This window comes from Theropithecus gelada, chromosome 19 (assembly GCF_003255815.1).
Source record: "Theropithecus gelada isolate Dixy chromosome 19, Tgel_1.0, whole genome shotgun sequence".
In the NCBI taxonomy this organism is placed as follows: domain Eukaryota; kingdom Metazoa; phylum Chordata; class Mammalia; order Primates; family Cercopithecidae; genus Theropithecus; species Theropithecus gelada.
The window spans coordinates 7,709,726-7,732,232 of record NC_037687.1 but is presented as its reverse complement, the minus strand read 5'-3'; the positions used below and the strand labels follow the sequence as shown (position 1 = coordinate 7,732,232).

The 22,507-nt window shown below is 54.1% G+C and overlaps 1 protein-coding gene across 2 annotated transcripts; it reads left to right on the top strand.

Moving 5' to 3' along the window:
- The first annotated feature begins 6,065 nt into the window (after positions 1-6,065).
- Positions 6,066-17,007, top strand: FCER2 (Fc fragment of IgE receptor II). Of its 2 annotated transcripts, XM_025368151.1 has the most exons (11): positions 6,066-6,180; positions 8,371-8,477; positions 9,363-9,476; positions 9,807-9,860; positions 10,627-10,689; positions 10,916-10,978; positions 11,139-11,201; positions 11,299-11,388; positions 15,342-15,493; positions 15,634-15,740; positions 16,460-17,007. In XM_025368151.1, exons 2-11 carry the CDS (start codon positions 8,456-8,458, stop codon positions 16,656-16,658), a joined length of 927 nt encoding a protein of 308 aa, XP_025223936.1. In that variant the 5' UTR covers positions 6,066-6,180; positions 8,371-8,455; the 3' UTR covers positions 16,659-17,007. The 2 variants fall into 2 exon arrangements, with proteins under 2 accessions (XP_025223936.1, XP_025223937.1); XM_025368152.1 differs by lacking the exons at positions 6,066-6,180; positions 8,371-8,477 and adding an exon at positions 8,766-8,841.
- Positions 17,008-22,507: the final 5,500 nt, after the last annotated feature.

The window sequence follows — 22,507 nt, the reverse complement described above, 5'->3', positions numbered from 1 at the left end:
TGGGCTTTGGGGGCCTGGTTTCCTGGATCCTCAGGGGGCTGAGCCTGGGTCCCTGAGGGTGGGGTCTGGGACCTGACTTCCTGGGTCCTTAAGAGACTAAGCCTGGGTCCCTCAGAGTGGAGTCTGGGGCCTTGGCTTCCTGGATCCCTAAGGGTCAAGGGGGCCTGGTTCCCTGAGGGTGTGGTCTAGGGACCTGGCTTCTGGGTCCGTAAGGGCGTAGCGACCCTGGGTCCCTGAGGGTGGGGTCTGGGGGCCTGGCTTCCTAGGTCTCTAGGAAGGTGAAGGCCTGGGTCTGTGAGGGTGGAGCCTGGAGTCCAGGATTTCAGGGTCTCTGAGGGCGTTCTTGGAGAGAAATCCCCAAATCTCCCAGGCTGGGCCTGGGCTGCTCTCGGAAGTCTCAGGACCTGCTGGCTCAGCTCTCTGGTTCCTGGAAGCATCCTGGGGCCTTGAAGGGAGGGGGCAGGGAGGCAATGAGTGGTCCAGGACCCCCCTCCTGGAGTTCTGGGGGGCCCTCTGGAGGGAAGGGTGTGGACAAGCCCATCTCTGTGTCCCCTCTTAGCCTGAGGACTCCCAGCCACACATACCAGTCCCCCCAAGCTCTCCCCGCCCCACTGCCGCAATCCATACCAAAAAAACAGCCTGGGTTTGGGCTCCAGATCCTGAGGTTCCCGGAAGATGAAAGTGCAATCCAGGCTCTTCTCATCCCACACGCCCCTTTCCTCTTCCTGTTGACTGGCTCTCTGCCTGAGTGGGGGTCAGGAAGCAGAGGGAACGAGGGGCATGTGACCGTGACTCAGGGCTGCCCTCCTGGCCCTTCTAAGAGTGGGGCATAGGTCCTGCCTCTGGGGAGCCCCCAGTCTCGGGAGGGGCCCATCCAGTGCAGGAGCTCAAGGCTGGGAAAAGAGGGGGCCATAGGACTACGGGCGGGTCAGGGATGGCTGTCAGGGAGGCTTCCATGCAAACTGGTGCTGCTGCTTGGCTCAGCACTTTAGGCAGGGAGCTGCCCGTGCGAAGGCTTGGAGAGAGCCTGGTGTTTCAGAATTGTGTGACGTTCAGGCACTCTGGAGTCTCGGAGGAAGAGGCATGGGTGTGGCTGGAGAGACCAGCTGCCAGGCCTGAGCAGGCAGGACCCTTGAACTCCAGGGCGTGGGGAAGCTGGAGCTTTGGACCCAGGGCAGAAGGGAGCCATGGATGGTTGTAGGCAGAGAGAAGACATGGGCAGGTGGTTGCTATTCAGGGAAGACACAGAGGAGGTGTTTCAGGGAGACCCCAAAGGAGGCTGTCATGAGGGTCTGGTGGGTGTGAGGACCCTAAGGGGAGCTGTCGTGGGGGCTGGAGTTGGGTAAATAGGGAGCGAGTGTTTCATGGGGACACAGTTTCAGTTTGGCAAGATGAGAAAGTTCCAGAGATGGATGGTGGTAATGGTTGCACAACAGTGTTCACGTGTTTCATGCTGCTGAACGGTACACTTAAAAACGGCTACGAAGGTAATTTTTATGTTATGTATATTTTGCCACAATGAAAACAAAACAAAGCGTGATCTAGGAATCATGTTTTCAAAGCAGCGCTTCTCAACCATGGTGACTCTATCGGCGACTGGGGGCCAGAGATGCTTCTAGACATCCAACAATGCACAGGACAGCATCCCAACGAGGAATCATCAGCCCCAAATTCAACAGTGCAGTGCGGGAGAAACCCAGCTTTAAACACACCTCCTCCTGGAAGCCCCCCTGGATTTGACACACCTACCGCCCTTCCTCCCCACCCCTGCACCCTTTCCTTCTCCCCTTCGTAACCCCATGAGAGGTTAAACAGGTAGGGGAGCCCAGGGCTGTGTCGGGATGGGGTTAGGGTCAGGGTCACCAGGCTCCATCCCGTTGGGACACAGTGCCAGGCCCTGTCCCAGGTGTGGGGGTTCTGCGATTAGAGCCGCGACGTGCCTCCGTCCTGTGCAGAGCAGAGGTTAGGGCTGCGATCAGAGCGTCGTGGGGTGAGGGGATCGAGTTGTAGTTGAGCTGGAGTTACGGTCAGGACCGGGGCTGGGATGAGAGCTCAGCTGGAGATGGTTTAGAGTCGCTGTTGCTGGACACGCTAAACTCCTTCCTGTTGAATTCTGATGTAGGTCAAATGAAGAGCGAGACACAGCCTCCCCCAACACACAGAGGATCCCAAATCTGAAAGAAGAACCAACACCCACAGATCTGGGGCCCACATCCGTACAGCTTTCTGTTTTTCTCCCGAAGTGAGCAAGAGGCATGTTAACACCGCAGAGGGGAAGCGGGTGGGGCAGTCCCGTGACTGGGTCCCTGGGGCCCCAAAGCATCCTAGTGTTTGAGCTGAGTCTTGGCAGGGACCTAGCAGGCAGAGTGCTTTCGCCCCCGGGAAGGACACGGTGGAGCCAGCCAGTGGGGTTGAGCTGGGGCACCTGGGCTTGTAGAACTCAGAAACAGCAAATTCCAACTGGGCACAGTGGCTCATGCCTGTAATCCCAGCACTTTGGGAGGCTGAGGTAGGAGAATCACTTGAGCCCAGGAGTTTGCGACCAGCCTGGGCAATATAGTGAGACCCCATTGCTACCAAAAATGTAAAAAGCTAGCCAGGCGTGGTGGTGCGTGCCTGTGGTCCCAGCTACTCAGGAAGAGAAAGTAGGAGAATCTCTTGAACCTCAGGAGGTTGAGGCTGCAGTGCGTCGTGATTGCATCACTGCACTCCAGCCTGGGAGACAGAGTGAGACCCCGTCTCTAAAAAAATATGGACACTTTTGTGGTATAGCTTTATTTAGTAGCAATGGGTGCTGGGCACAGGAATTTTTTTGTTTGTTTTCTGGGATTGCCCAGGCTGGAGTGCAATGGCACCATCTCAGCTCACTGCAACCTTCGCCTCCCAGGTTCAAGCGATTCTCCTGCCTCAGCCTCCTGAGTAACTGGGATTACAGGCACCCACCACCACTTCTGGCTAATGTTTGTACTTTTTGGTAGAGACGGGGTTTCACCGTGTTGGCCAGGCTGGTCTCAAATTCCTGACCTCAGGTGATCCACTCACCTCAGCCTCTCAAAGTGCTGGGATGACAGGCGTGACACGCCCGGCCGGACACAGTTCTTAGTGTCTTGTGTGCGTATTGACACATCTAATTTTCACCACCATCCTAGGAATTTGATGCTTTGGTGATCATGGCTGCCTTATGTGAAGCACAGAGAGGTTAAGTGACTTGCCAAAGGTCACACAGCACTTCAACGGCAGAGCCAGGAATTTGAACCCAGGTAGCGTGGTTGAGGCGTCTGCAGCCCTAGTCACTATGCCACCTAACCTTCTATATACTAAGACCCCTTGGCACGTTGCCTACCCTCCTCATCCTTCCCAAAATGTGTCCCCAGATCCTTAACCCCTTCCCCACACTCAACTGGGAAACTCCAAATCTCCACTTCTGAGTGGCCCGCCTCCCATGTCTCTCACTCCAGAAGACGCCCACCTGTGCCCCTACAACCCACCTCTCAACCAGGAGGGGGCTGGGCTGGGTCGGGCCATCCACTAGGGCTGGATGTCCCCACCGTGTCAGGGAGGGGCCTGGCTGGAATGTCCCCTGGACCCTGCACTCCAGAACAGCTGGGACCATGCTGCCTTGTCGGTCACCCTGGACCAAGTGGCCCTTGGTGCATGCTTGTTGAGTGAGTGACTGGCTCTGGTGGTCTGAGGCTGTTCACTTTGGGTACCAAAATGTCCCCTCCACCTTGATCTGGGGTAATGGCCAAGGACAGAGATGGTAAAGAAGGGAGGAAGGGCCTGGGTGCGGTGGCTCACGCCTGTAATCCCAACACTTTGGGAGGCCGAGGTGGGCAGATCACTTGAGACCAGGAGTTCAAGACCAGCCTGGTCAACTTGGTGAAACCCCATCTCTGCTACAAATACAAAAAATTAGCCGGGTGTGGTGGTGCGCACCTGTAATCCCAGGTACTTGGGAGGCTGAGGCAGGAGAATCGCTTGAATCTGGGAGGCAGAGGTTACAGTGACCTGAGATCACACCACTGCATTCCAGCCTGGATGACACCGCAAGACTCTGTCTCAAAAAAAGGAAGGGAAAGAGTTGGCCGGTGAGCATTGGAGAGGTCCCTGGGGGCTGCTGGGTGGACATTAGGGACAGCATTTGAGGCCAAGCCAGGGTGGGGGATTTGTCATGGGAGCAGGTAGGGTTGAGGACCCTAAGGGGGTCTGCCGTGGTGGCCAGGTAGGAGTGAGGGCCCTGGAGGGTCTGTTTTGGGGGGCAAGACAGGAGGTGGAGCCCCAAGGAGGGCTGTCATGGGGGCAGGATGGGAGTGGGGAGGCCATGGCGGAGGCTGTTCCAGGGACAAGGCAAACCAGGCAGGGGGAACCCTAAGAGGGGGATGTCACCTGGCCCAGGGGGAAGAGGGAGTGGCCAGAGGCAGCAGCTATGGAGATGGGGAGAAGCAGGTTATTTTTTTGAGAAGAGCCAGGCCCTGGTGCTGGGTGAGTGGTGGGGTGGAGGATTGGGAAGTGCTTGGACAAGGCCTGGGCCTGGGCCGGGGTGTCTGGGTGGATGGACGGACTGTCCCAGCAATGGGGACACAGGAGGAGGGGGAGGAGGAGGAAGCTTGGGAATAAGTCCAGCTGGGCCATGTTGTGAGGACACGGGATAAAGTCTATTTCCAGGATGGGGCTGGAATGGAGTTTGGTGTTTCTTTTCTGTTTTTCTTTCTTTCTTTTTTTTTTTTTTTTTTGAGACAGAGTTTAGCTCTTGTTGCCCAGGCTGGAGTGCAATGGCGCGATCTTGGTTCACTGCAACCTCTGCCTCCTGGGTTCAAGTGATTCTTCTGCCTCAACCTCCCAAATAGCTAGGATTACAGGTGCCCACCACCATGCCTGGCTAATTTTTTTTTTTTTTTTTTCTGTATTTTCAGTAGAGACAGAGTTTCACCGTGTTGGCCAGGCTGGTCTTGAACTTCTGACCTCAGGTGATCCACCTGCCTCAGCCTCCCAAAGTGCTGGGATTACAGGCGTGAGCCACCGTGCCCAGCCCCTTCCTTCCCTTTCCTTCCTTTCTTTCTTTCTTTCTTTCTTTTTTTATTTCTTTTTTCCTTTCTTTTCCTTTTTTCCTTTCCTTTTCTTTTTTCTTTCTTTTTTCCTTTCTTTTCTTTCCTTCCTTTCTTTCCTTTTCCCTTCCTTTCCTTCTCTCTCTCTCTCTTTCTCTCTTTCTTTCTTTCATCTCACTATGTTGCCTCGGGTGGATCTTGAACTCCTGGACTCAAGTGATCCACTCACCTCAGCCTCCCCAGTAGCTGGGACCAGAGGCACGCACCACCATGCCCTGCTAATTTTTATAGTTTTTGTAGAGCCCACGGCTTGCTATGTTGTCCGGGCTGGTCTTCAACTCCCAGGCTCAAGTGATCCTCCCACCTCAGCCTCCCAAAGTGCTGGGATTACAGATGTGAGCCACCATGGCCAGCCAAAATTGTCCATATTTGACCTGAATATTATCTCATGTATCTTTCTTTTTCCCCCTTCTCTCCTTCCCTCCTGCTCCTCCTTCTCCCTCTCCTTCCTTCTGTCTTTTTCTTCCCTTCCTCTGCCTCTCTCTCCTCTTTCCTTTTTTCTTACTGGGACTCAAACTTGGGACATTTGACCCGGGAGCCTATTTGCTCAATAATCAAGAGACATAATCTCATGGTGGGGTGTCTACTGGTAAGTGTTGGCTGCCAGGATCCCAACTCCAGGCCGTCCTTCTAACCCAAGAGGTCCTGCCTCTGCCTAGAGCCTTCCATGGCTCCCCAGGGTCCTCTGTGATCGGCCATAGTGGTATAATGATTCCGTCTGCAATAACCCTGGTTCAAATCTTGACGCCAGCGCTCACCTCCTTCAGCCCTGTGGGAACTTGCTGCTTAACAGCTCTGGTTTTCACCAGATTCTCTTACCTGAGAAATGGAGATAATAATAACACGGACTTCACCGGGGTGTGGGGAGCACCAGGAGAGGCCATGCGTGTAATGTTATCCGGGCGGCAAGCTTATATTTAGGTCTATGAAAATAGAAGCTGTCAGTGGCTCTACTTTCAGAAGAAAGTATCTTTCTTCCTGCTTAAACCTCTGTCCCTGACGGTCCCTGCCAATCTCTCTGGTCGACCCCAACACACTAGGAGGACAGACACAGGCTCCAGACTCCACTAAGTGAGTACGTATCTGTGTGTGTCGGGGGTTGGCCATGGGAAGTGGAGATCGAAGCGCCCTTGGAAAAAATGACCTTCGGCTGAGCCTCAAGGGATGAGCAGGAGGAGGTCACAGCCAGAGAAGGGAGGTGGTGGGCGGTGGGAGTGGGGGTGGGGGCCGCATTGTGGACAGAATCTCGAGGCATTCAGGTCCCTGATTTGGGGAAGTGAAAACAGGCCATCTGGTCTGAGATGAGCTTGGTGAGTGTGCTAGGCCGATCATAGAGGGCCCTGGGGAGCCATGGAAGGCTCTAGGCAGGGGCAGGAGCTCTTGGGTTAGAAGGACAGTCTGGAGTTGGGATCCTGCCAACTGGCACTTACCAGTAGACACCCCACCATGAGATTGTGTCTGCAGATGATTGAGCAAATAGGCTCCCAGGTCAAGTGTCCCGGGTTTGAGTCTCAGTCCCACCACTGCATGATGGGGATAAATGGCTTACCGTCTTTGTACCTCTGTTCCATTGACAGAGGCCCCACAGAATGAGGACACTCCCCCAGCATCCTGCCAGTAGATTTACTGAGCACCTACTGTGTGCTGGTGCTTTGAATAGTCCCAATTTACAGATGAGCAAACTGAGCTGCTCGTCCAGGGAGAAGCCAGGACTCGGGCTCAGGTCTGTCTGGCTGCCTCCGTGGACACTTCCAGTCCCAGAATGGTGACACCTCTGGGCTCCTCTCACAATGTCAAAAGGGCCAGCTTGAGCTGCGGCTAATCAGAGCCTGGCCGCCCCACACGCCACCTCCCTGAGGCTCCGAGAGAAGGGACTTGCCTACAGTCAGGCAGCGAAAGAAGGTAGCCGGTGACCTCCAGTCCTGAAAGACCCCAAGTTCCATGCTCCTCAACACATAATAGATGCTTTAAAGTCAGAGGACTTGGTCAGGTGCAGTGACTTAAGCCTGTAATCCCAGCACTTTGGGAGGCTGAAGCGGGTGGATCACCTGAGGTCAGGAGTTTGAGACCAGCCTGATCAATATGGCGAAACCCTGTCTCTACTAAAATACAAAAATTAGCCAGGTGTGGTGGTGGGCATCTGTAATCCTAGCTGCTTTGGAGGCTAAGACAGGATAATTGCTTGAACCCGGGAGGTGGAGGTTGCAGTAAGCCAAGATGGTGCCACTGCACTCCAGCCTGGGCAACAGAGTGAGACTCCATCTCAAAAAATTAAAAAAATAGGCCATGCACAGTGGCTCACGCCTGTAATCCCAGCACTTTGGGAGGCTAAGGTGGGTGGATCACGAGGTCAGGAGTTTGAAACCAGCCTGGCCAACATAGTGAAACCCTGTCTCTACTAAAAATACAAAAATTAGCCCGGCATGGTGGCACACGCCTGTAGTCCCAGCTACTCGGGAGGCTGAGGCGGGAGAATCGCTCAAACTCAGGAGGCGGAGGTTGCAGTGAGCCGAGATCGTGCCCCTGCACTCCAGCCTGGGCAACAGAGTGAGACTCCATTTCAAAAAATAAATAAATAAATAAATAAATAAATAAATAAATAATAAATAAAGTCAGAGCACTTTACAGATGCCCTGGGGACACTGGCAGAGGAGAAGGCTGAGGCCTGGGTTATGGGCTCTTAGCATTTCCCAGTGGGATGTGGCACAGAGCAGATGCTTCATAAACGTTTAGAATCTGAAGACCCACTGCGCACAGCCCCGCACCAAAAGCCTCAGGTACACTGTGATCTCATTGGATCCTATCTTGGCCTCATGATTTGGGTGCTGTTATCAGCTCATTTTACAGAGGGGAAAACTGAGGCTGAATCCTCGGCTGAGGGCGCACAGGCAAGGCAATTACAATAAAAGCTGGTGATATTTTTAGCACAGATCACCAACCCACAGTATAGGTGTTCTCAGTATCATCATTTTACGAATGAGGAAAGAAGTTTCCAGGTTAATTAAGCCATTTGTCAAGATCTCATGGGTGCACCTGCTGTGTAGCTCAAGTGTGATGGACTCTGGGGGTGCCCCACTTCTGATCTCAGGCTGCTGTCTCTCCACACCAGCTGTGTCTCCCCACTAACCACGCTAGTGAGTCCAGATTGTAGACTAACCAAAATCAGCAGATAGTCACTGAGTACCCCCAAGTCCCAGATGCTACCCTGCGCTGGCAACTAGGGTTTGACGCCTCACCCTAACCATCATTAAAACCCAGATCCCAGCCAGAGCTGTGATTGTCCCCGCTGAGTGGACTGCGTTGTCAGGGAGTGAGCGCCCCATCTTCGGGAGAATCCAAGCAGGACCGCCATGGAGGAAGGTCAATATTCAGGTAGGAGGACTCTCTGGTTCTAACACTGGCAGAAGCAATGACCCTTACCTACTGCCTTTCACCCAGGAGAGAAGGGGGGCTCCCCAGTCCCTCTCTGGGAAAGAGGTGAATTTCGAAGAAAGGGACTGGTATGGGTAAGGAGGTGAGGCTGGACCGACTTTCCTGGCACAGAGCCAGGAAGGAGTGGAAAATTGAGGGCCCCTCCTTTTTCTGACTCAACACCCTCCTAACAAAAACAGAAAAACAAAGAGAAAAAGAACAAATGGCTCCAGCTAGCGAGCTGGGAGCCCAATAGAGTCAGAGGCCAAGTAGAACAGGAACTTGGAACAAGTAGAATTTAGCATAATGAATCCTCCAAGCCAGGGTGAGTGCAGAGGGCCAGGGGCTTGGGGTGGGACATCCAGATAGACCTTTGGGTGGGCCTGGGAGAGCTTTGGAGGTCTGGATGTTGGATGACACCTGGGAAAGCGGCTGGGGAGTGGCTCCGTTGTTGGAGAAGAACTGGGACTCAGTGTCCTGGGTTTAGGGAAGGGACTCTGGGTTGGGGACAGGTGCAGAGGTATAAGGGTGGGCTCTGGGGGTCAGAGGGGAAGGAAAAAGCAGGACCTGGTCTTCTGGAAGTGAGGCTGGGGTCCTGGCATTGGTTGTGGGGGCTGAGGGAGTCTTAGCTCTTGGTCCCAGATCTGTCTCTGTGGACAGTGACCCAGATCGAAGTCAGGTAAGGAAGCTGCACAAATGGAGCTAGGGGTCCACTGAGACCCTCTGCTTCAGTGTGGGCTCTGGACAGGCTCCCAGGTTGTCGGGGGCTCTGGGTAATGGGGAGACGGTCAGGGCCAGTGTCCAGCTTCGCCCTGCACCCATAGTCAGTCCCTCCACCCCCGGCAGAGATCGAGGAGCTTCCCAGGAAGCGGTGTTGCAGGCGCGGGACTCAGATCGTGCTGCTGGGGCTGCTGACCGCTGCTCTGTGGGCCGGGCTGCTGACTCTCCTTCTCCTGTGGCGTGAGGACATCCCCAGCCCCATGTGGTCCCCCCAACTCATGGGGCTCTTCTGTGTTCCCTCCCACACCCCCATCTCAGAGCCTGGGAAGCCCAACGCACCTCTGAAAGCCCAATTTTCCCATCCTTCCTCCCACCTGGACACTGCCAGCCCTTTCCCATGCCCCCCCCTCCAAAGCCCGTCACCCCCCACCCAGCATCCCTGTCCTCCATCCTTTCAGCACCTCCATGGCTTATACCCAAGACCTCCTTCCCCAGCTGGGAGATGGGGTGCAGGCAGGTGGGGGTACTGACAATCCCCACTCTCCACTCCTCTTCTCTCCCCCTCCCCAGACTGGGACACCACACAGAATCTAAAACAGCTGGAAGAGAGGGCTGCCCAGAACGGTATGAAGGGGTCAAGGTGGAGGTGGGTGGGGGTGAGGGTTAGGACGCCCAGCTCTCATCCCGCTCCTCTCTGAGCCTCAGTGTCCCCTCACTAAGGAACTGAGGGTCAGCCTAAGTTGCTCCCTGTCCTAGGGAAGGTGGGGAACCAGGGAATCTTGGAAAAGTGCCTGATAGCATCTTAATACAGATGCTCTTCTGCTTGCAATGGGGTTATGTCCCCGTAAGCCCATAGTACATTAAAAATAGTGTAAGTTAAAACTGCATGGCTGGCTGAAGGCTTTGGCTCCCCACCATTCCCCAGCGTTGCAAGAGAAGTAAGGTTTCCTCTAAATGCATATTGGTTTCAGACCATTGTAAAGTTGAGCCATTGTAACTCGAGCTATTGTAAGTTGAGCCATTGTAAGTCGGGCAGCCTTAAGCATCTGTAGCATAAGGAGTTTGTAACTGCTTTGTGCCTCCATTTCCTCATCTGTAAAATGGGCGTAATTTTAGTGCCATGAGACAGAAACAAGCTCTAAGATTTGTGAAGTGTTCTGATAGTTGCCTACTGCTTTTATAGTTAATCCTGGGTGAGGGAAAGGTACACAGGTTCATTATATTCTTGCATATACCTTCCTGAGTACACTCCTCCTGCCCCAGTAAATGAACAAACAGCAACAGCAGCTGTTGTGACTATGTGAGAGGGTCCCTGAGCCTGGGGCATGGGCGGGGTCCAAGGACCTGCCTTTGAGGTTCCTGGGATATCTCTTCTCTCCCGCCGCTCCAGTCTCTCAAGTTTCCAAGAACTTGGAAAGACAGCACGGTGATCAGATGGCGCAGAAATCCCAGTGTGAGTGACCCCTGGAGTGGGGGTTGCAGGGGGAAAGGCGAGGGGGTCTTGGATGACTTCCTGGACCCAGAGCGTTAAGACTCACTGTACCCCACCCCCAACGCCCGGGAACTGCAAACTGAGCAGGTGGCTCTAAGAACCCAGGCAGAGGCCAGGGGATGGGTGGGGGTAGATGGGGGAGACAGTGAGGACCTGCTGACCACGAAGGCCCCTCCCCTGCAAACAGCCACTCAGATTTGGCAGGACCTGGAGGAACTTCGAGCTGAACAACAGAGATTGAAATCTCAGGGTGAGAGACTGGGATCGGGGGTATGGAACCAGATTGAGTGGGAAGGAGGGAGTGTCTCAGAGCCCTGGGGAACCATGAGGCTGGGGGGCCAGGCTTGGCGGGTGCCCTCGGCCTGTACACATCCTCCCTGAGACCAGCCCTGCGCTCCTACGCACAACAGACTCGGAGCTGTCCTGGAACCTGAACGGGCTTCAAGCAGATCTGAGCAGCTTCAAGTCCCAGGGTGAGGCTTGGGAGGGGATGGGGCAGTGGGGGAGGGAACGGACAAGGAGGGGCCTGCCAGTCGGTCTCTGAGCACTGCCCCCTGTCGAATCCCCAAGAATTGAACGAGAGGAACACAGCTTCAGATTTGCTGGAAAGACTCCGAGAGGAGGTGACGAAGCTACGGATGGAGCTGCAGGTGTCCAATGGTGAGTGTGTGAGTCTCAGCTGAGGATGGTGCGTGACCGCACCAGGGGCTGGGGTGTGTTGGCAAACGTGAATGACAGCACGCGTGTGTGACGTGAGGCAGCATGTCTATACATTTGTGTGACCCAAGTGTCATCAGGGGGACACAAAGCACGGGGTAGGGAGTGTGCTCGGATGCGAGGCAGAAGTGTGCGTGATGACAGAAATAGGACTAAGTTTCCGATGGGGCAGGACACATGGGGCGTACATAAAACACCCCTTATTTTATTTTTTAAGAGAAGGGTTCTTGGCCGGGCGCGGTGGCTCACGCCTGTAATCCCAGCACTTTGGGAGGCCGAGGTGGATGGATCACGTGAGGTCAGGAGCTCGAGACCAGCCTGACCAACATGGTGAAACCCCGTCTCTACTAAAAATACAAAAATTAAGCCGGGCACGGTGGCTCACGCCTGTAATCCCAGTACTTTGGGAGGCTGAGGCGGGTGGATCACGAGGTCAGGAGGTCAGGCTAACATGGTGAAACCCCATCTCTACTAAAAATACAAAAAAAAAAAAAAAAAAGCTGGACGTAGTGGTGGGCGCCTGTAGTCCCAGCTGCCTGGGAGGCTGAGGCAGGAGAATGGCGTGAACCCGGGAGGCGGAGCTTGCAGTGATCCGAGATTGCGCCACTGCACTCCACCCTGGGAGACAGAGCGAGACTCCGAGACTCCGTCTCAAAAAAAACCAAACAACAACAACAACAACAAAAATACAAACATAAGCTGGGCGCGGTGGCTAATGCCTATAATCCCAGCACTTGGGAGGTCAAGGCAGGTGGATTATTTGAGGTCAGGAGTTTGAGACCAGTCTGACCAACATGATGAAACCCCCATCTCTAATAAAACTACAAAAATTAGCTGGGTGTAGTGGTACACACCTGTAGTCTCACTACTCAGGAGGCTGAGACAGGAGAATTGCTTGAACCCGGGAGGTGGAGACTGCAGTGAGCCGAGATCGCGCCACTGCACTCCAGGATGGCAACAGAGCGAGACTCCATCTCAATAAAAATTTTTTAAAAATTAGCCGGGCGTGGTGGCAGACATTCGTAATCACAGCTACTTGGGAGGCTGAGGCACAAGAATTGCTTGAACCCGGGAGGCGGAGGTTGCAGTGAGCCGAGATCATGCTCTCTTTGCACCACTGCACTCCAGCCTGAGCAACAAAATAAGACTCTGTCTCAAAAAAAAAAAAAAAAAAAAAAAGAGGTGGAGTCTTGCTCTTTTGCCCAGGCTGAAATGCAGTGGTGCAATCATCGCTTACTGCAGCCTCCAACTCCTGGGCTCAAGCAATCCTTCCACCTCAGCTTCCAGAGTAGCTGAGACTACAAGCGTGTGCTACCACACCAGGCTAATTTTTTAATTTTCCTGTAGCTACGGGGTCTCCCTATGTTGCCCAGGTTGGTCTTGAACTCCTGGACTCCAGCGATCCGTCTGCCTCAGTCTCCCAAAGTGCTGGGATTATAGGCATGAGTCATTGCACCTGGCCCTAGCTAAGTTTTTTATTTTTTGTAGCAACAGGATCTTGCTATGTTGCCCAGGCTGTTCCCGAACTCCTGGGCTCCAGCAATCCTCTTGCCTCCGCCTCCCAAAATGCTGAGATTACAGGCATGAGCCATCTAACCTGGCAAGAACGCCCTTTCTGATTCCAACTGGGTCCTTTCACAGATTTGGAGGCTCCTACAATTTTTTTTTTCTCTTCTGGGTTAAAGCAGTCCAGTGTTGACCCTAGCTGGGATCTCCCTGCTGTTGTCCTCTGCCTGATGTGCCCCAGTGAGGAGTCATTAGTAGGATTCCCACACACATAGCCCTCCTGGTAGATTGTCTGATCAGGTCAGGGAGCTGGACAGGGGTACTGTCTGCCGTGATGGGACAATGGAGATGGTGACCTCTTTCCCAGGGGTGGCAGTAATGGAGGCAGTGTTGACCCCAGGAGGCCAGCAGGCTGCAGAGAGAGCAGACATTCAGTCACTGTACCCTTAAGGTGAGGTAGGGACCAGGTGCACTGGCTCACGCCTGTAATCCCAGCACTTTGGGAGGCCGAGGCAGGAGGATCACTCGAGTCCAGGAGTTTGAGACCAGCCTAGGCAACACAGCCAGATCCTGCCTGAACGAAAAAATGAAAAAATTAGCCAGATGTGGTGATGTGTACCTGTAGTCTCATCTACTTGGGAGGCTGAGGTGGGAGGATCACTTGAGCCCAGGAGTTTGAGGCTGCGGTGAGCTAGGATTGAGCCCCTGCAATCCAGCCTGGGCAACAGAGTAAGACCTTGCCTCTGAAGAAAAAAAATTTTAATGCGGGGTAGGAACTGGGGTTTTACAGCCCTGCCATTCCCCCAGCCAATGCCCCCACCCTTGATTTTTGGTCTTTGACCTCTGGGAAGCCCCAGCTGTCCTAACTGGGGCAGAGAAGAGGAAGTTTCTGTGCTTGGTGTGACGGAGTCCCGTCCCCTGGGATGTGAGGTCGCTTTGGGAATCCCAGCCAGAAACCTCAGTGTGGTCCCTCAGGGAGAGGCATAGGGGAAGAGTACTCTGGACCACAACTACTTCTGACAGGTCACCTCCTAATTCTTCTGCAGTCCCTGAAGTCTGGCTGTGGAACTGGTGATGTGGTGGTAATGTTGGGGATCGAAGTATTGCTAGCCATGGATGGATTTATGGTGATGTTGGTGGCAGTTGAGGCACTTCTAACTATGAGGTGTTGATGGCGATGGTGTTAGTGATTGCTGCTCTGCTCACTGTGAAGCATTTGTGGTGATGGGATTTGTGGCTGAGGTGCTGCTGACTGTGGAGCTGGTGATGTGGTCATGGCATTGGTGATAGAAGAGTTCCCAAGCCATGCTGGATTTAAGGTGATGAGAATGACAATTGAAGGGCTTCTGGCCATGGTGGTGCTTGTGGCGATGGTGGTTGAAGTGTTGTTGGACATGAATGCGTTTCTGGTCATGGTGTTGATGGTTCAAGGGCTTCTAGCTGGGAGGTGTCTGTGGTGATGACGGTGGTTGAAATATTATTGCACCAGGCGCGGTGGCTCACGCCTGTAATCCCAGCACTTTGGGAGGCTGAGGCAGGCAGATCACCTGAGGTCAGGAGTTCGAGACCAGCCTGACCAACATAGTGAAACCCCGCCTCTACCAAAAATACAAAAATTAGCAGGGCATGGTGGTGGGCACCTGTAATCCCAGGTACTCAGGATACTGAGGCAGGAGAACCGCTTGAACCCGGGAGGCGGAGCTTGCAGTGAGCCAAGATCATGCCTCTGCACTCCAGCCTGGGCGACAGAGCGAGACTCTGTCTCAAAAAAAAAAAAAAAAAAGAAAAGAAAAGAAAAGAAAGAAAAATAAATATTATTGGACATGAGTGTGTTTGTGGCCTTGGTGTTGATGGTGAGGGGCCTCTAGCTGGGAGGTGTCTGTGGTGATAACGGTGGTTGAAGTGTTGCTGGACGTGAATGCGTTTGTGGTGATGGTGCTGGTGGTTGAGGAACCTCTAGCTGTGAGGTGTCTGTGGTGATAACGGTGGTTGAAGTGTTGTTGGACGAGAGTGTGTTTGTGGCATGGTGTGGTGTTGACCATGTTGGACCTGAATTTGTGGTGACGGCGTTGGTGCTTGTGTTGCTTCTGGCCATGAGGTGTGTGTGGAGATGCTGACGGTGGTTGAGGTGTTGATGGTCAACACCGTGCTCTGCTAACCGTGAAGGTGTTTGTGGCCACAGTGGTTGAGGTGCTTCTGCTATGGAACTGGTCGGCATCACAGCTCCAGCAAAGAACACAACCCAGGAGGCCGTCTGTTAGGCCCTGGGGTGCGTCTGCTTTTAGCCGGGACCCCAGGAGTGGCCCTAGGAGAGGCACCGCCACCTACTCTGCCCAGGGTGCCCATGGCACCTCCCTTGGCACCAGCCCTGAGCCTTTTCTCCACCCCAGGCTTTGTGTGCAACACGTGCCCTGAAAAGTGGATCAATTTCCAACGGAAGTGCTACTACTTCGGCAAGGGCACCAAGCAGTGGCTCCACGCCCGGTACGCCTGTGAGGACATGGAAGGGCAGCTGGTCAGCATCCACAGCCCGGAGGAGCAGGTGGGCCCAGGCTCTGCAGAGGTGGTGGGCAGCACGGCGAAGGTGGGGGGACCCCTGCCCCACTCTACCCAACCTCTCGAAGTGGGCTGGAAGGCCCCGGGCACATGTCTCCAGTCCTCCAGCCCTGTCCTGCCCCCCAGGACTTCCTGACCAAGTATGCCAGCCACACCATCTCCTGGATTGGCCTTCGGAACTTGAACCTGAAGGGGGAGTTTATCTGGGTGGACGGGAGCCCCGTGGACTACAGGTGAGGAGGGGGCCTCTGGGATCCAGGGGAGGAGGCAGAAATACTGTGGAGGGAGGAGCTCCCTGAATAAACTGCACCGGGAAACGGGTGAGGGCTCAGAGAGAAGGGTCTCTAGGGTGCCGGGGAGGAGGACGCCAGTGGGGGTGGGGGGACCTGGCCAAGGCTTCTCTGACCTGGAGGAGGAGATATAGAGGAAGGGGCACAGATTAGAAGGCTGACTCTTGGCCAGGCAGGGTGGCTCTTGCCTGTCATCCCAGCACTATGGGAGGCCGAGGTGGGTGGATCACCTGCCAGGAGTTCAAGACCAGCCTGGTCAACATGGCGAAACCCCTCTCTACTAAAAATACAAAAATTAGCCAGACATGGTGGCGGGCGCCTGTAATCCCAGCTATTTGGGAGGCTGAGGCGGGAGAATCGCTTGAACCCAGGAGGTGGAGGTTGCAGTGAGCTGAGATCACACTACTGCACTCCAGCCTGGGCAATAGAGTGATTCTGTCTAAACAACAACGACAAAAATAAATAAATAAAATAAGGGTGAGTCTTGGGCTGCAGGGTATGGGGCACCAAAATGAAGTACAGGTCCCCAGGCACAGACTCAGGATGGGGGAACCTGGGGTGAGAAGGGAGGGTGTGCAGACTCAGAGGGCTGTGTCCAGGCTGCCGGGAACTGGGCCCCTTCTCCCTGCCCCATTCCCTGACCCCAAAGCCTTTTGCTCCAGCAACTGGGCTCCAGGGGAGCCCGCCAGCCAGAGTCACGGCAAGGACTGCGTGATGATGCGGGGCTCCAGCCACTGGAACAACGCCTTCTGCGACCGTAAGCTGGGCTCCTGGGTGTGCGAGCGGCTGGCCACGTGTGCGCCGCCAGCCAATGAAGGTTCGGCAGAGTCCCTGGGACCTGAATCAAGACCGGGGCCCTGACGGCCGCCTGTCCGCCCCCTCTGCCCCGCTCCACTCTTGAGCATGGACACAGCCAGGCCTAGAGCGAGACCCTGAAGACCCCCAACCACGGCCTAAATGCCTCTTTGTGGCTGAAAGATCCCCGTGACATTTTCTGCCACCCAAACGGAGGCAGCTGATACATCTCCGGCTCCTCTGCGGCCCCTGCCTTCCCAGGAATGTCCCCCAACAGCATCCTCTCCACATGGGAGTGCCCCCCAACACCACCCTCTCCAGATACAGCCCCATGTCCTCAGCACCCCAGGACCTCAGTACCCCAGCTCAGGTGGGGAGTCCTCCTGTCCAGCCTGCATCAATAAAATGGGGCAATGATGGCCCCCACATTTGTCTCCTTCTTGGAGGCCTGGCTGCGTCTGGTCTCTGGGTATGGCATGTGGCAGCTGGGAATTCCAGAGTCTGATGCCTGAGACCACCTTTGAAGGTTGGGACATCAGATCTTTGTCCGGGCGTGGTGGCTCATGCCTGTAATTCCAGCACTTTGGGAGGCCAAGGCAGGCGAATCATCTGAGGTCAGGAGTTCGAGACCAGCCTGGCCAACATGGCAAAACTCCATCTCTATTAAAAATACAAAAATTCGGCCGGGCGCAGTGGCTCATGCCTGTAATCCCAGCGCTTTGGGAGGCCGAGGCGGGCAGATCACAAGGTCAGGAGATCGAGGCCATCCTGGCTAACATGGTGAAACCCCGTCTCTACTAAAAATACAAAAAATTAGCCGGGCGTGGCGGCATGCGCCTGTCGTCCCAGCTGCTGGGGAGGCTGAGGCAGAAGAATGGCGTGAACCCAGGAGGCGGAGCTTGTAGTGAGCGGAGATTGCGCCACTGCACTCCAGCCTGGGTGACAGAGCGAGACTCCGTCTCAAAAAACAAAAAACAAAATTCACTGGGCGTGGTGGCACATACCTGTAATCCTAGCTACTCAGGAGGCTGAGGCAGGAGAAGTGCTTGAACCTGGGAGGCGGAGGTTGCAGTGATCCCAGATTGTGCCACTGCACTCCAGCCTGGGCGACAGAGTGAGACCCCAACAAAAAAAAAAAGAAAAAGAAAAGAAAGAAAATTGGGAGCAAGCAGACATGGTGGCTCACGCCTGTAATCCCAGCACTTTGGGAGGCTGAAGTTGGCTGATCACTTGAGACCAGGAGTTTGAGACCAGCATGGCCAACATAGTGAAACCCCGTCTCTACTTAAAAAAATACAAAAATTAGCCAGGCATGGTGGCATGTGCCTATAATCCCAGCTACTTGGGAGGTTAGGCAGGAGAATTGCTTGAACCTGGGAGCCAGAGGTCTCCCAGGCAGAGGTTACAGTGAGCCAGGATCGCACCACTGCACTCCAGCCCGGGCAACACAGTGAGACTCCGTCTTAAAAAAAAAAAAAAAAAAAAAGAAGGAAAAGAAAGAAACAAATTGAGGAGGAACTGAAGCAGAATTTTATCTCCCGTTTTCGTTTTTTCCTCCTCTGTTACAAGGAGAAGGTGTAGGACATGAAGAGTCTGAAGTCCGATGGCGCCTTGGAATATTGTAGGGGAAGGCGGTGGATCACCCTGAGGCGGGGAGGGCGTGAGTTGACTCATGGAAGTACCCAGAACTGGGCTTGGTACACAGAAGGCGCTCAGTAAGTGCTGGCTGGCTGGACAAGCTGATGGGGAGTTGGCCTGTTCAACCGGAGGTCATTTCAGGTCTGGAGGTGGCACCAGCCTCAGGCTCAGCCAAGGTCAGCCCATGGGGGGAGGCCAGGAGCACAGGGTGCTTCTCTACACTCCTCTCCCAGTGGCTCAGGCCAGCACTGGGGTCATTGCGCCGCTTCCCTTTCCCCTGACACCACCTCCAAGTCCAAGTCCATAAGAAAAGTCCGTGGCCTCTGCTGTCAAACAGCGTTCACACTCACTCACTGCTCACCCCTCCTGCCACTGCCCCGACTGGAGCAGCTGCCTCCACTCAGGGCTCTCTCTTCACTGCCCCCTTTCCAAAAGTTTCCTCCAGCTCAGAGAAAAGGCCAAAGCCAGCTGGGCGCAGTGGCTCATGCCTGTCATCCTAGCACTTTGGGAGGCCGAGGTGGGAGGACTGCTCGAGTCCAGGAGTTTGAGGCCAGCCTGGGCAACATACTGAGGTCCAGTATACAAAAATCAGCCAGGTGTAGTGGTGGGCACCTTAGTCCCAGCTGCTTGGGAGGCTGAGGTGGGAGGATTGTGCCTCTGCACTCAGCCTGGGCGACAGTGAGAACCTGTCTCAAAAAAAAAAAAAAAAGAAGAAGAAAAGAAAAGAGAAAGACAACGCAAGCCCAGCGCAGTGCCTCACGTCTGTAATCCCAACATTTTGGGAGGCCAAGGTGGGCAGATCACTTGAGATCAGGAGTTCAAGACCAGCTTGGCCAACATGGTGAAACCCCGTCTCTACTAAAAATACAAAAATTAGCCGGGCGTGGTAGCGAACACCTATAATCCCAGCAACTAGGGAGGCTGAGGCAGCAGAATTGCTTGAACCCGCGAGGTGGAAGTCGCAGTAAGCGGACATCACGCTACTGCCACTACAGCCTAGGCGACAGAGCAAGACTCCGTTTCAAACAGACAAACAAAAAAATTGAAAAAACGAGCCAACATCCTATAGGTTCCCCTGATGACCACAGAGCCCCTCCCCACCGTTCCTTGAACACGCCAGCTCGCTCCTGTCACTGGGTCTTTGCACCTGTCCTTCTCTCTGCTCCTTCCGTCTTCCAAGCCTCTCCTCTCCGTGGAACCTGTCCTGAGTGCCTTCCCATCCCTGCCCACACTTCAATCACACCCTGACTCCCCAGCCCTCATTCCCCACTCCTCGCTGCACGTTCTCACCACAGCCCTCCTTTCAACAAAACCTGCCATCTGCTCACCTGTGTGCTGCTGGTCACCCCAGGTAGAATGAGCTTCAGGAGGCCACTGCCTTTGTTTTGTTCCCAGCTGTGTCCCTGGGGCCTGGCACACAGTAGGTGCTTGATAAAATAGCTGTCAAATTAATACATCTGGGCTGGGCACGGTAGCTCACATCTGTAATCACAGCATTTTGGGAGGCTGAGGTGGGCGGTGACCTGAGGTCAGGAGTTTGAGACCAGCCTGGTCAACATGGTGAACCCCCCGTCTCTACTAAAAATAAAAAAAATAGCTGGGCGTGGTGGTGGGCGCCTGTAGTCCCAACTATTTGGGAGGCTGAGGCAGGAGAATTGCTTGAACCTGGGAGGCTGAGATTGCACCACTGTACTCCAGCCTGGGCGACTCCAGCCTGGGTGACAGAGTGAGACTCCATCTCAAAAAATAATAATTAATCTGTGTGACCATGGGCACATGACTTCTTTTGGAACCTGCCTGTGAAATGAGCTGATGCTGCTTGCTCAGCTCACCATAGGCTGGTGCCCGGTTCCTCCTCCTCTCACCCACCCACCTGGAGGGTCCAGGGGAGACCTTCCTTGCAGCTCAAAGCACTCTAAGTTAGAGCTGCTGTGATCAGAAGCTGCTGGACCACAGGCCCCTCTTCTTTCTCATCAGCCTCCCTTGCCCCAACCCCAGGCCCAGCCTCATAACCCTACAGCTTGTTCAAACCTTCTCCCTTCTCAAGCCCCCTAACTCAACCTCGGTGGCCAGGTGAGGACGGCGGTGGCCGGGTGAGGATGGCGCATGGGAACAGACCCTGGGCCCTGCACTCCCAGCTTACAAATTCCTGCAGCCCCTCTTCCTCCCTCCCGATTTCTCTGACATCCTTCACAGCCTGGCCTCTGGACAGAATGGCCCCTGCCCTGGCAGGCCCTGGAAGCCCCTCTCGCCAGGGTCTCAGAGGACCTGCCTGGGGCTGCTTAGCCCAAAGCGTCCTGCATTTTGCTCTGAAATCCAGCTTCTCAGACACCATGTTTCCCTCCCTCTGTCCCCCATCCAGGACTGTGGTTTCTGTGTCTGTGCTGACGCCCAGACCTCCCTCCAGAACTTCAGACCCCAAACCCCAAGACCTGTGCATCTGCTGGCCCCCTAGACGCCTCCCCGTCATTCCAGATTCAGGCCATCACCCTGCCCAAGCCCTCTCCCAGTGCCACCTCCACCAGCCAACAGCTATTCCAGGATCAGCCCTGGGCTATGCGTGGTGGTTGCTCCACGGTTTCATTCATCCTAGACACACCACCTTCTCCCCAGTGTGCTGAAGCCCACCCCACTCAACGCCTCTTGCTGGGATGACTGAGACTGCCCTGACCAAGCCCTCAGCCCTAGTCCACCAGGCAGCCCAATGGAGCACCCTGAACAAATCTAGACACCGACTCCTTTGGCCCTTCTCATAACCAGTGAGGGGAGCCCAGCTGACAGTCCCTGCAGTTCCTTTTCTCAACAGACCTGTCTGTTCACATCCTGGGGGGCGGGGGGAAAGCAGGGAAGATTGGATCACAGATCCCCTCAAAAATCTGGAAGGACTTTTCTTGGGGAGGAGGAGTGATCAGGAACCAAGTGTGGTGAACAAAAAGGGAAAAGAAAATTGCCTGAGGTGTAATACATTACTTTTTTTTTTTTTCTAAGACAGGGTCTCACTCTGTCGCCGAGGCTGGAGTGCCAGTGGCGTGATCTTGGCTCATTTCAACCTTCACCTCCCAGGTTCAAGTGATCCTCCCACCTTAGCCTCCCAAGTAGCTGGGATTCCAGGTGCCCGCCACCACACCCAGCTAATTTTTGTATTTTTAGTAAAGATGGGTTTTGCCATGTTGACCAGGTTGGTCTCGAACTTCCAGCCTCAAGTGATCTGCTCACCTCGGCCTCCCAAACTGCTGTGATTACAGACATAAGCCACCACGCCCGGCCTTATTTCAAATTTTTTCAGACAAAGTTTCACTATGTTGCCCAGGCCGGACTCCAACCCCTGCCTCAAGCGATCCTCCTGCCTCAGCCTCCTGAATAGCTGGGACTCCAGGTGTGCACCACTGCATCCCACTTATTTTTTTTTTTTAACAAGGAAAATGTGTTTGTATCATCCTGAACTTTAAAATTAACTTTAAAGTGTTGACCAGACTGGCCAACACAATGAAACCCCGTCTCTACTAAAAATACAAAAAATTAGCCAGGTGTAGTGATGGATGCCTGTAATCCCAGCTACTCAGGAGACTGAGGTAGGAGAATGGCTTGAACCTGGGAGGCAGAGGTTGCAGTGAGCCGAGACTGCGCCACTGCGCTCCAGCCTGGGCGTCACAGCAAGACTCCATCTCAAATATATATATGTACTATATATATTATATATATTATAAATAACATATATGTTTACATACAAATACTATATATATTATTTATATAAATATAATTTATATATGATTATATATAAATATATATTATCATATATAATTATATATATATAAAATAAGCCTCCAGACAGTTCTGGACTTTGACAGGGAAGTCTCCAGAGCCACAGTTCTCAAAGGGTAGTCCCAGGGGCATCAGTGGCTCCTGGGAACTTGTTAGAACTGCACATTCTCAGGCACACCTCAAAGCTTCAGAATCTGGAATTCTGGGGGCACAGCCCCGCTACCTGGGTTGCAACAAGCCCTTCTGGCCATTCTTTTTTTTTTTTTGAGATGGAGTCTCACTCTGTCGCCTAGGCTGGAGGGCAGTGGTGTGATCTCGGCTCACTACAACCTCCGCCTCCCAGATTCAAGCGAATCTCCTGTCTCAGCCTCCCAAGTAGCTGGGATTCCAGGCATGCACCTCCATGCCCAGCTAATTTTTGTATTTTTAGTACAGACAGGGTTTCACCATATTAGCCAAGCTGGTCTCGAACTCCTCGTGATCCTCCTAGACCTCGTGATCCGCCTGCCTCAGCC

Coding starts and splice junctions, on each gene's coding strand:
- FCER2 (XM_025368151.1), top strand. CDS start 8,456: ATGGAGGAAGGTCAATATTCAG. Junction 9,477..9,806: donor GACTCTCCTTCTCCTGTGGC/GTGAGGACATCC, acceptor CCCCCTCCCCAG/ACTGGGACACCACACAGAAT. Junction 9,861..10,626: donor AGAGAGGGCTGCCCAGAACG/GTATGAAGGGGT, acceptor CCGCCGCTCCAG/TCTCTCAAGTTTCCAAGAAC.